This window comes from Stegastes partitus, unplaced genomic scaffold (assembly GCF_000690725.1).
Source record: "Stegastes partitus isolate 25-593 unplaced genomic scaffold, Stegastes_partitus-1.0.2 Scaffold123, whole genome shotgun sequence".
NCBI lineage: Eukaryota > Metazoa > Chordata > Actinopteri > Pomacentridae > Stegastes > Stegastes partitus.
The window spans coordinates 285,942-297,791 of NW_007577854.1; the positions used below are offsets into that span (position 1 = coordinate 285,942).

The window sequence follows — 11,850 nt, forward strand, 5'->3', positions numbered from 1 at the left end:
ACTTTCAAACAAAGATATCTTACTCCTACCCCTTCAGTGGCACACACACGATCAACACGTGCACACACAGCAACTTGAGATGGCGGCGCACTCTTTCACAGACACCATTAGGATTCTAGTACAGCAAAGTCTTTTGTTCGTCACCATCTGTGCCTGGAGGACTAAATTAAATGAGACAGAAGAGGAAGGCAGGGAGAGAAAAGGAGTCTTTCTGCTGGTGGAGGACCACTTTTCTGTCTCATCCTTGTGCAGATGGACCCTGCTGCTACACCAGTGGCCACATGCCCAGAGAGTAACAACAGCACCAGAGGAGAGTTGTGGGGGCTGGATGGCAGGCACATGTGTGTGTGTGTGTGTGTGTGTGTGTGTGTGTGTGTGTGTGTGTGTGTGTGTAGTGAATGATGCTTGATTCAGAGACTCAGCTGACTACAGTACATATGGTACAGAGATGCAACTAAAATAAAAGGGGACTTCCTACAAGCATGGCTGTGTGTGAAAGCCTCTTTCCAAACAGTATCCTGTAAATGCAGTATGTATTATCATGTTTGTGAGTAGATCCACGTTTAGTGTGATGCACGTGTCAGCACTTCATGTACGGGTTAATTTTGCAAGCAGTTACAAGGTATTTTTTGTTCCTGTCACATTTTTATTCACCGCTGACTAATTTTTTACTGAAATGTAAAGTCCTGCATCCCTATAGAAACAAAACAGTGATAGCCACGAGTAGTTAAAACACAAAAATGCATTTTCTGTAATATGCAAACTCTATCAAGCTATAAATCACTTCATCAAATTATACAATTATTTATTCTACAATGACTTTAAAAACCTGGAATCAGCATGTACAAAGTGCTCTAAGGTGTTAATCACACTGGTGAAAAAGGGTGGCTCTACATACTATGGCTGTTTTACCATAGATGTTTATTTTGTTTCCATACTTTTCTCCTATCTGCTCTGCAAAAACCCAGCCTGCAGTTCAGCTAAAAATTCCCTGAATTTCTGTCATGTGACTGTTGGTCACAGCTGAATCACTAATGGCTTCTGAGTTGTGCTGAGAGTTTGTGCATTTTTCAGAATATGATTGACTCAAACAGCTTAGTTACGAGGTGTGTCAGAAAAGTTCCAAGACCGATGTCACAAAAGATAGATTTCAAACCCAAACTACAAACTACAAGTTTTCCCCTTCAGACAGTCAACCAGCAAGTCTACAGAGAGATCCTGTGGCGTTTGCTTCATTCAGTGCGCGTGAAGAGGCGAGAGTTGTGGCAGGACAAGTCGTGGCCGCTTCACCATGACAATGCACCTGCTCACAATGCCCTGAGCATCTGACAGTTCCTGTCTGACAAGAACATCGCCATGCTGGATCAACCTCCCTACTCACCCCACCTGGCTCCGTGGGACTTTTTCCTCCTACCCAAGCTCAAGGGGGTCATCAAGGGGACCCGTTTTGAAGACGTGGACGACATCAAGATGGCTATTTTGACGGAACTGCGGAGGATCCCGGAAGAATCCTTCCAGGAGTGCATGGCGGCATGGCAGAGAAGGCTGGGAAAGTGCATTAGACTCCAGGGGGATTACTTTGAAGGGGAAAACTTGAAGTTTGGATTCGAAAGATATCTTTTGTGACACCAGTCCTGAAACTTTTCTGACACACCTCATATGCACATATTTAAACAGGATGTGTAGAATTAGGTGATTTTAATGAAATGTCACATTATAAATCTTAGATTTCATTATTTTTCCCAACAAAACAGAAACTCACACATAAATTCTAGGAGCCTCTGAAAGTGGAAAATTTGACAGTTCTTCATATTTTACCATTTCTGGCTCTGACACGTGGTGCAATTTTGGCAATTTTTTAAATAATAGCATGCCTTTCAAACCTGCTGGCAAGTTTCGGGGTTTAGACAGTTAAGCTGCTAATTAGTTTTCCAGTTTATTGATTGATTGTTCTGTCATCAAATACTAAAAAGTGCTCACAATAATTTCTCTATTATCTGGGTTTTTTTTACTCTTTTTGGCCCAATCAATTAGTTCATTGAACACATGACTAAGACATCAATTGATAATGAGAATAACCATTAGTTTATCTATTAAACATCAGAATCTTTGCTGTGCTTATGCAACATTTTAGCATTTCTTTGCTCCCACCTGTGTGCAGGTATCCGTCTCTCTCCAGCCACCAGTATGACATCACACAGCTGTCTGGTCCGCAGGTAACCCTCCATCTTGCGGAAGGTGACATCGGCGTGAGACAGAGCGGTGAACATACAGTCCTCTGGACACGCGCAAGGCTCCATCGAAACGCACGAGGACAGCGTGGCGCTGCTGTTTGACGTCCTGTACCAGCACAGTGACATACAGACAAAGACAGGCGTTCACACAAACACATATGGACAAAGACACAAAGAGAAGGAGACAGAAGCTTTGAGTGCATGTGTTGATGTTGATTCTCTTTTGTTCAAAACAAAGAAACAGATGTGTGGAGAGAGCTACACCAGCTGCTCTGTTTCTTCCATGCACAATATCGTTTTCTTTGTATCGCTCCCTCACATGTATTCATTCTCTTCTTCACTTTTCAACAAGGCTACTGTATGTCGCCAGAAGCAGACAAAAGCTCTTTAATGGTCCAATTACTAGGAGTAAATGGCCAGATAAATTTAGCCCACTTAAAAGAGAATCTGCCAATTAAATAGCTGTGGGAGCCGAGCCCATAGGATATGCTGTAATTTACTCTGCTCCCTAATGGCAACCAGTTTCCTTGCATCTATACCAACAATGGGAAACGAAGCAGGGTTTTGGGACAGGATGGCTTCAACATTCGTTATTCACTGGTGGAAACCTTCAAGCCGAGGGCTGTTTTTGTCTTATTTTCCAGTCAGAGCTGATGAGGTATATGTGTGAATTTGTGTGTACATGTGTTTGAGAAAGATAAGCACCAAAGTATAGCTACCCTGTGAATCATCAGCCATCATGGCTCCCACAGCAGCGTTTAATTTATGAGAGCCAGAGCTGTAGTCTCATTTTTTAATTTAACAGCAGAAGTGGCAGGGACTAGCCCGATAGCACAAAGAGATTTTTTTTTAAAAACAACAACAAAAAAAAGATACTCCAAGGATACCATTTCAACAACATAGCTAAAAGAGAAATCACACTCTTTTAGGAATATTGAAGTACGACTGTGTGTGTATCCAAAGCTCACACTGTCGCAAGTCAAACTGTCCCAAATTGCCATTTTGGAAATGGGTGTTCTCCCAGGAATCAACAGTGAGGAAGCTAGATTGAAGCACACAGAAACTAATTCTGGGAAAAAGCATTAGAAAATGTGGCTTGTGTGCGTAAGATGATATTAAGGGGGGGGGGGGAATCAAAAATAGGATAATCACAAATCATTCTCATGTGTACGAGTAGTGTGTCCCCTCCTAGGTCTTTGTCAAGTCCTATCATAGAGCTTAGAGCTGGAAGTTGCTCAGCATCTTTTCTGATCCATAATTTTGAGAACTTTGTTACTTTTTGGTTTTCAGTAAAACAGTTCTATTATTCAGTTTTTTATTTTTGGATTAATAAATCTTACAGTGGCTACAATAAATGTTTTAAGAACAGCAAGTGACTATGTGGAGTATAAAAGGGGTTGCTTTAGTGGCAAAGCCACAGAGAATTACCACCAGACTCTGCGGTTGCAAGAAACTTTACATCTATCGGCTCATTGTTTTAGACTTTCCAGTCTGCAGCCTTTCTTTTTTGGTTCAGTCTTTGGTCTGACTCTCATCCGCTTTGCTTTCAGGCACAGCAGGCAACTGTTTGCAGCAAAATAGCCTCTAAATTCCACCTGTGTGCTACCTGCTCAGCACCCAACTTAATAACTAACTAGTGCACATACTAGAGCATTCATCAGCTAAAGAGCCTTATAATTATTCAGCAGCTGATGGAGCCCAAAAGAGAAGTACAGGAGAGAAGAACAGTGGACAGAAGCTCCATAGCTGCTAGATTTGTGAGTTGGTCTTGCATGGAAACAAGTTCACCGTGCAGGTTTAAAGGTCTCTGAGGGAAATTAGTGTGATTTGTGACTTTAAGAATAATCTCCATCGCTGTTGGGGTAAAGACCGGTGCATATGGCTTGCACAGCATGAGTATTTATTCACACATTTAGGCTTGTGTGTGTGTGCTGCTCTCTGATGTGCTGTGGCCGGTAGTCATCTACCCTCTGCCTCAGTCTACTCTAGCTATCTCCTGTCCCCACTTTTATATCTCCAACTAATCTCATCATTCACTCACTTCACCCCACCTCATCCCATCATCCATCTTTGCCTCCATTTTCTCTCTTCCCTATCCTGTTGTAACCCTCCAAGGAGGCTTTTTGGCTGGCATTCCTGCCCTCTAGTGTGCGTGTATGCGTGCGTTTGTGTAAGTGTGTGTATGCAGACGAATGGTGTGGCTAAATACTGCCAGAGGAGATGGCTTTGAAGTGGGGGAACGCTGCCTTCCAGTCCCCTTAACTGAGCCTGGCAGGCACTCAACACAGACAGAGAGGACGGAGAAAGAGGGAGTGTGTCTAGGGTGAATCAACACCATGCAGCCAGATTTTTTAAACCCCTGCACCAGGCAAGGACACTCACCCAACTATCATTCAGTGTCTCTCTCCCTGGCCCTCTCTCTTTCTCTCACACACAGTCACATTTGCACACACACTTCCCAGCACATTAGCAAGAGGAAAAAAGGAGAGGCCAAATGAATGGCTGAGGGAGGGCAGTGATGAACATGGGACAGAAAAAGAGAGAAGGAGAGAGGGCAAGTAAGGGAGGATTTAATGAAAGCTGGGTGGGGTGTGAACGTAAAGGGGAGAGGAGGAGATGAGTGGAGCCGTGCAGAGCCTTCAGCCACTCTGGGATTCTGTACGCGTCCCTTCGCACGATCCCATTTGGGATTCTGCCACCCGCGTTCTTGGAGTATCATACTGTACACAGGATATCTGAGGGGAGAGGATGAATCACATACAGAGAGACAAGCACATGCATACACATCACAAACAGAAACAGACTTGCACATGTATGCAGCAAATAACTAATATGTGTGTTGGTATGGCAACCATATTAAGTGCAAAGACATGGCTGCATGCATGTACAATACATACTCAAAATCCACATCTCACATCATAAATTTTACTTTCCCTATGCTAATGTGGCTTGTGTGTGTGTGTGTGTGTGTTACTATTAGGCAGAAGTAATTTTCTGTGTAAGCGCTGCCAGACCTCATCATCACTGAAGATATGACATCAAGCCTTGCATAACAATAGATATTTTTAAAACCATATTTCTCTCCCCCCCTCTCTCTCTCACACACACACAAGGAAACATACACATTAGCGGTGAAAACAAATGGGTTCAGAATGAAAGCGCATCAGGCATTAATCAATTTCAAAAAATACATCAACGCTTGTTCTCACTAAAAGCTGCTTTAAATTGTGTGTGTGTGTGTGTGTGTGTTGTCCTATGAATCATTTATACTTTGTGATGTGTGTCTTGGGAACGCTGAGTATGATGGGAGGCTTTCAGATGCATCATTTTGCCAGCATAGTAAACACACACATAAACACACACTCACTGTTTATGTTTTTCTGTTTACCTCATCACATTTAACTGCTGCATTATAGCAAAAAACATAAATCCACGCATGTCCACAAGAGAAGTTATGACACCCTAATTACTTTGTTTGGCTGTCCCCATGGCAACTATTAATTAAATGCCTTTTTGCAGCATCTCAGCTGGGTGGACACACTAGTGCAACACACATGCCATCATGCATGTGCACACAAACATGCAGCACTCCAAGGATTATGAATACAAGCTTCACAATCAGACAGTGGAGACAAAACAATATAAATGTCAGGCCCAGTATGTTGCTGCATGCAGAGCTTAGCCCTGGAGTCAGATTGTAAATTTGACTCCCATATTCACAAGAGTGTACCATTTCTGTGTGCATCCTCTCATAGAGGCTGGATGGTGAAGCCTCATTAGGAGGTTGAGGGGAGAAATCAGTGGACCACATGCTGTCCCAAAGGTGCTCTGCCATCATGTTCTCTCTCTGTCCCTCTTTCTGTCTATCTATATGTTAACACTGCACACTGACTGAGCAGCCTCTTGGTAAATCCCCTCCGTTCACTTTTTCTGTAAATTCAGCAGCAGCACATTCACAGTTTCCACTTGCTGCGTGTGTCTGTGGTGGAACGAAAAAGGTGAACCCCTCGTTGGACTACAAGTAACAAAACACGGTGGTTTTACAAATGTGACAGTGATTCATCAAAGTACACGTTGTTAAACTAGTGTTTTCTTTACTTGTATAAACTTTTCAGTGAAGGGTGTGTTTTATGAATTTCACTGAAACAAACTACACATTTTTCAGATAAAAAAAAAAAGAGTTCCAGACACAAAACTCCCAAGCATCCTACCTGCAGGAGCTGGAGTCTGTTTCTGGGTGGTTGTTGTTCTCTTCGCTGCCCGCTGCCGCCGCCGCCGCCGCCGCCTCCTCCACCTCCGCCCCGGCATGAGCGGAGGGCTCAGGTGCCAGCTGGGGCACCGGGGCCTCGCCGGGGGGCTCCATGCTCGTCAACGGGCGGGAGCGACGGTGAGGCGGCGGGGAGACCCACGACAACGCCGCGGCAGAACTTCTGCACTCCGGCTGGCTGAAGGAGCGGGGACAGGAGCTCCCCGTCGCTCCAGCTGCCGCTCCTCCCGGTCCGCCCCGACTCCCCGCCGGATCAGCAAACTTTCTGCTGCTGCCGTTACACAGGTTAGACCCGGCGCTACCGCTGGCCACCAGCCCGCTGTGACCCCCCGCGCTGGGGTTTACACCGGCCGAATTCGAGTTGCTACTGCCGCTAACTGAAGGTCCGTCTCCGGAGCTGCCGCCCGTTCTCCTCCCGGCGAAGTAGTCTCCTAGCGGCGGGGAGTGAGGCGGAGGCACCGCGGGGTGACCGAACCACCTCCATCGGATCCTCAGGATCTGCTTCACATCGAACTCCTTCCGCGAGGAAGAGCCCGAACCGCTACTCGACATTCCAGGACTCGACACGAGGAAATGGCGGGGAGATCCCGAGCCGCGCCGCCGTTAAAGCCGTCCGCTGCTCTGGCTACTGCACGCCTGGTAACCGCGACTGACGGGAGTGAGCGGAATACAGCGGAGTGTACGGAGGGAGGGAGGAGAGGGGGAGAGAGAGAAGGAGGTGTACAGAGTTTGAAGCCTTTCACGTTCAACCAGAACCACAAACATCTGCCACAAGGACACGTTAATGTCACATTTTTGTCAAGTAAGGCAGAGCAGCCCACTGGCACGTTGTAGCATCATCATCATCATCATCATTCAACAGGCCACAGAGTCAATCAGCACATGGACCCACCAGCAAACGATTAGTCGATCAGCTGAAAATAAACGAACAACTAGTTCACTGCTGTTCTTTTATCATTAATAAACAAACGTCCTGCTCCCTTGGTCAGCGGGAGAGATGTAAAATTGCATGTTTACTATTATGGAGCTAAAGAAAAGCAGCAAGTTCTCAATGAGAAGCTGCAAGCAATAATTTTTGTTTCAAGTAAACGATAAATGTTCAATTAATTTATTTAGCTCTTCTGACAACAGTTTTGGTCATTTTTCAAATAAACACACCAAACTCCTCTCTGGTTCCAGCTTCTCCAGCATGTGCTTTTATTGCAGTTGTTGTGAATGAGATATCTTTGAATTTTAGATTGAAGACACCCCCTTTAACCAGATTATAACTGATAAGCCTATCTGAAAATACTAAATAAATATTGGTTGCAGCCTTAGCTGTAGTACTCATGTTCAGGACATACATCAAGCAGCCACAATATTAAAACCAACCTGACCAATACTGAGTAGGTCCTCATCATGCCACCAAAACAGCTGTGACCTGTCGAGGTAAAGACGCCACTAAACCTCTAAAGGGTGGCTGTGATGTAATGCATAATGATGTTAACAGCAGATTGTTTATGTCTTATAAGCAAGATGAGGCGTGGAGGTGTGGAAGCCAAGTCAGTACTTTGAACTCTTTGCCGTGCTCCTTAAACCATCCCTGAACATTTTTTTTGCAGTGTGGCAGCAAGGATTATGCTGCTGAAAGAGATCACTGCCATCAGGGAATACTGTTACCATGAAGGGATGCACCTGGTTCACAGCTACGTTTAGGTAGGTGTCGAACTAACATGCACAAAAATGCAAGATCCAAGGTTTCCCAGCAGAACAGTGCATCATATGGCTTTCTTCTCATAGTACGTCCTGCTGCCATCTCTTCTCCAGGCAAACACCACATACACGTCTGTCTGTCCACATGATGTAAAAGAAAACTTCTTTCATTGCTCCTTGGTCCACTTCTGATACTCACATGCTCAGTGCAGGTGTATTCAAAGATGGACAGGGGTCAGCATGGGCACTCCACAATTTGTGCTTCGGTATCCATTCTGTGGGATCGGACCACAGAGCAACCTTTGCTCTCCATGCGCTTCACTGAGCCTTGAGCACCCATTACCTTGTTGCCGGTTCAGTGGTCTTCCTTCCTTGCACCACTTTTGGTAGGTACGAACTACTGCATGCTGGGTTCACACCACAATGTCTGGAAAATCATCCAGCAAGCACAGTTTATCTCCTATCAACATCACTCAGATCCTTACAGCTGCCCATTTTTTCTGCTTCCAGCATATCAACTTAAAGAACCGACTGTTCACTTATGCGTCCTAAACCTTGACAGGTGCCACTGTAATGAGACAATCAATGTTCTTCTCTTCACCTGTCAGTGTCTGACGATGTGGCTGATCGATGTAAATTTGTTCAGACAGTCGCATTATGGGATTCATTGCAAATTTCAGTAAAAAAAAAAAGAAAAAAGCTGTGTCCCTGTCTCTGTCAGAGCTACAATGAGGGAACATGAAGGTTTGTGAGGCTACAGCGATCATTACCTGTTCATCAAGACTCTAAAATGTAATGAGGCAATGGACACATGCTCTTTATCATCTTCATTCCCGCCCTGTCTGGTTGTGTTCACTCCTTTCAGTGCTTTTCTCTCTGCGAGTCTTTGTCCGTCTTATTGCATCTGAGCAATGACACTTTATTTAGAAGCTTGCTGCAATAAACTGGCACGCCTCTTTCTTGTTTGAGCAGATCCTGAATCCCGAAAATAGACAGCATTACTTTGAATCACCACAGTGGGAGACCTGAGTGTCCTTGAAAATGAAATTTCACTCGAGTCCCACCCATTGTCACATGTGTACTCACTCACACACACACACACACACGCACACACACACACACACACACACACACACACACACACACACACCTCCTTCTCTTGCCCTTTTACACCATCTTATTCCCCTTTCACTGTCTCTCCACAAACCATTACTCTTCTTCATCCATTTACCTCTCCTTCAACACCCTTTTATTTCTTCCATCTGCAATGCAGCAGCTATTCATAGACAATAATGATCAGTGGGAGTGGGTCCTGTGGGAGCCATCCCGACCAGACACCCGGGGCACCCAGCGGACCAGTCAGCCAGAACCTTCCTTACTTTCCGCAGTAACCCCAGGACGACCACAGGATGTGCTGGAGCCATGGTGCCGGAACACAGTGTGTTCTGGATGGAGTCCCACCAACAGGAGGGGAGGGATGCTTTAGGAGCCCCGTTCTAGCAAAAATCAATAAGTCAAACAGCCGAGGTCAGTTTGTGAATTACACAGACGGGAGACGTGTTACTCATAAATTGGCCATGCAGGATAACAGCCAGTCCCAGAGACTCATTTTTTCCATAAATAAATGACTGAAAGGAGCAGTTGAATGCGGCCGATTTAACTTTTGCCGCTTCCGTTTGCCTGATTCTCAGAAACAGAGCTTGTTTCTTCAGTTTCAGGATGTGCTGATGACTAAGTGCAGGACCACCCTACTGCTCTATCTGATCAATACTACAAAGTCAATAGGCACACACACACACACACACAGGCACACAAATACACACACACACAAGCCAAGGCTGCGAGGAAGCATGAAAACAAGCAGCAGTATCATTAAGTCAAAGAAATAACAAAAGGTCAGAGGAGCGAGGACTGAGGAGTCACGAACAAGATTTCACGGTGAACCAGAACAGATCCATATCCAGCTGCTTTGGCTGTGTGTGGATTCTTGGATTTTTATTGAAACTCCAAACTATGGAAAAGAACTAACTTGGTATAGACAATATAGCTGACTCTAAATAGATGCTATCACATGTGAAGCACACATATGATGTTTGATCTAAACTAAACAGATCTTATTTCATTTAGCAAAGTTCCTCTTGCTGAAAATCAGACTAAAGACTGAAAGACTAGAAAACATGCCACTAAACTAAAGATGGCTGCAGTGATGTCTAGGGACCAATGGACTGCAAAGGATTTTCTACAAAATATTAAATACAATTATTTCATTCAACTTCATGTGCATCTGTCAAGTTACTGCTACCATTTGTATTTTCTTACAGATAATCTATAAATTAAAGCTCAGACTGAGGGAGCATGAGGAACAAAAACATGTAGAACTGTCCAAATACTCTGTCTAGGCTGTATGTTTAAATGTCCTTGCTCTGACAGGAAGGAGTACTTGCTCCTTCAGAAAGCGAACTGATGAACATAAGGCGAAAATCATCTTGTTGCTGGAAATTTTTAATGAATATTCATAACCTATCGCTTCCAATTTGATTTCAGGGTATCAATCATGTTTAACTGCAAAGAAGAGGAGATGTTAAATCAGAGAGAAAGGTTTTGGAGACTTTGCATGGCTTGAATGCTTGAGTGAGACTGTGAAGTTGTGAGGCATGACGTTTTAAATATGTGCTTTTTAAAAAAAAAAAAAAAATCTCACATTCTGTATCCTCCATATTTGTATTAAACAGATGCCACAGGACAACAGTAACCTTGAGCATGGCCTTGTGGCAGCAGCACCTGTATCTTTTGCTCTGAGGCTAATTACCTGAACGTATACTGTGTACACCTTGCGTGCTTGAATACGGTCTGTAATTGAATGCATTAAATAGAGGGTACAGAAGGAGGATAATCCTTTCTCTGTTAAAAAAAGAAACAAAATTATTAATTTGTGTGCCTGTCTTGCATATTGATTCATTCCCTTAATTCTCATCTGAGCATAATTTCTGCATCAGCCTCAATTTGACCACATTCCCCGCTGAGGGTGGGTCCCTACCAGGAAAGAGTGCTAATATATTTACATCAGCACGTGTTCTGGGAAAAGAGACTGGATTTCATTTATGTGCTGTTGGGTTTAAGAGCCTTGTATTAAAGGGTTATCTGGATAACTTCATAATCCTGCCTTTTAAATTTTCCACCCAGAAAAGTTTGCCCTCCTGCAGAGCTCTGCACACAACTGTAAAAAACACTACAAGCACCCAGAGAGTAAACCAATGCATTTCTGCAACACTCACAGTGGAAATGCTGCTCTGTTACTGGGGGAGGCTGGGAATGGGGCTCTGAGGGGGAATGAAGCTGAGGAATGACAGGCCATTCAGCTCTGGTCTCCTTCACTTGGATCTAATCATTGGTCACTTGGCAGGAGCCTCCTTGAGCCGCCTACTGTTATTGGTCTCCTGGCTGTGGTCGTCCGAGGCTATCACTCAAAACTCTCTGGCACAAGTTTACGGCTCTATGGCACTCTGGAAACACACACAACCACGTACACAAACAAACGCCAAAGAAAATGAAACCATGAAATCCCATTCACACACACTTCACATTTAATAATCATCCTATTTATGTGCATTCACACATGCATGCATGCATGCACACAAGTTCACACATAAGCAAATG

The 11,850-nt window shown here is 44.4% G+C and overlaps 1 protein-coding gene across 1 annotated transcript in view; it reads right to left on the bottom strand.

The window, feature by feature from the left end:
• klhl5 (kelch-like family member 5) overlaps positions 1–7,053 on the bottom strand; it is a 28,610-nt gene extending 21,557 nt beyond the window's left edge. The window contains exons 1-2 of the mRNA XM_008278417.1: positions 6,446–7,053; positions 2,152–2,340 (exon numbers count right to left, since the gene is read on the bottom strand). Coding sequence (XP_008276639.1) covers positions 2,152–2,340; positions 6,446–7,053 — 797 coding nt within the window. The remainder of the gene's footprint in view (positions 1–2,151; positions 2,341–6,445) is intronic.
• Between the last annotated feature and the right edge of the window lie 4,797 nt (positions 7,054–11,850).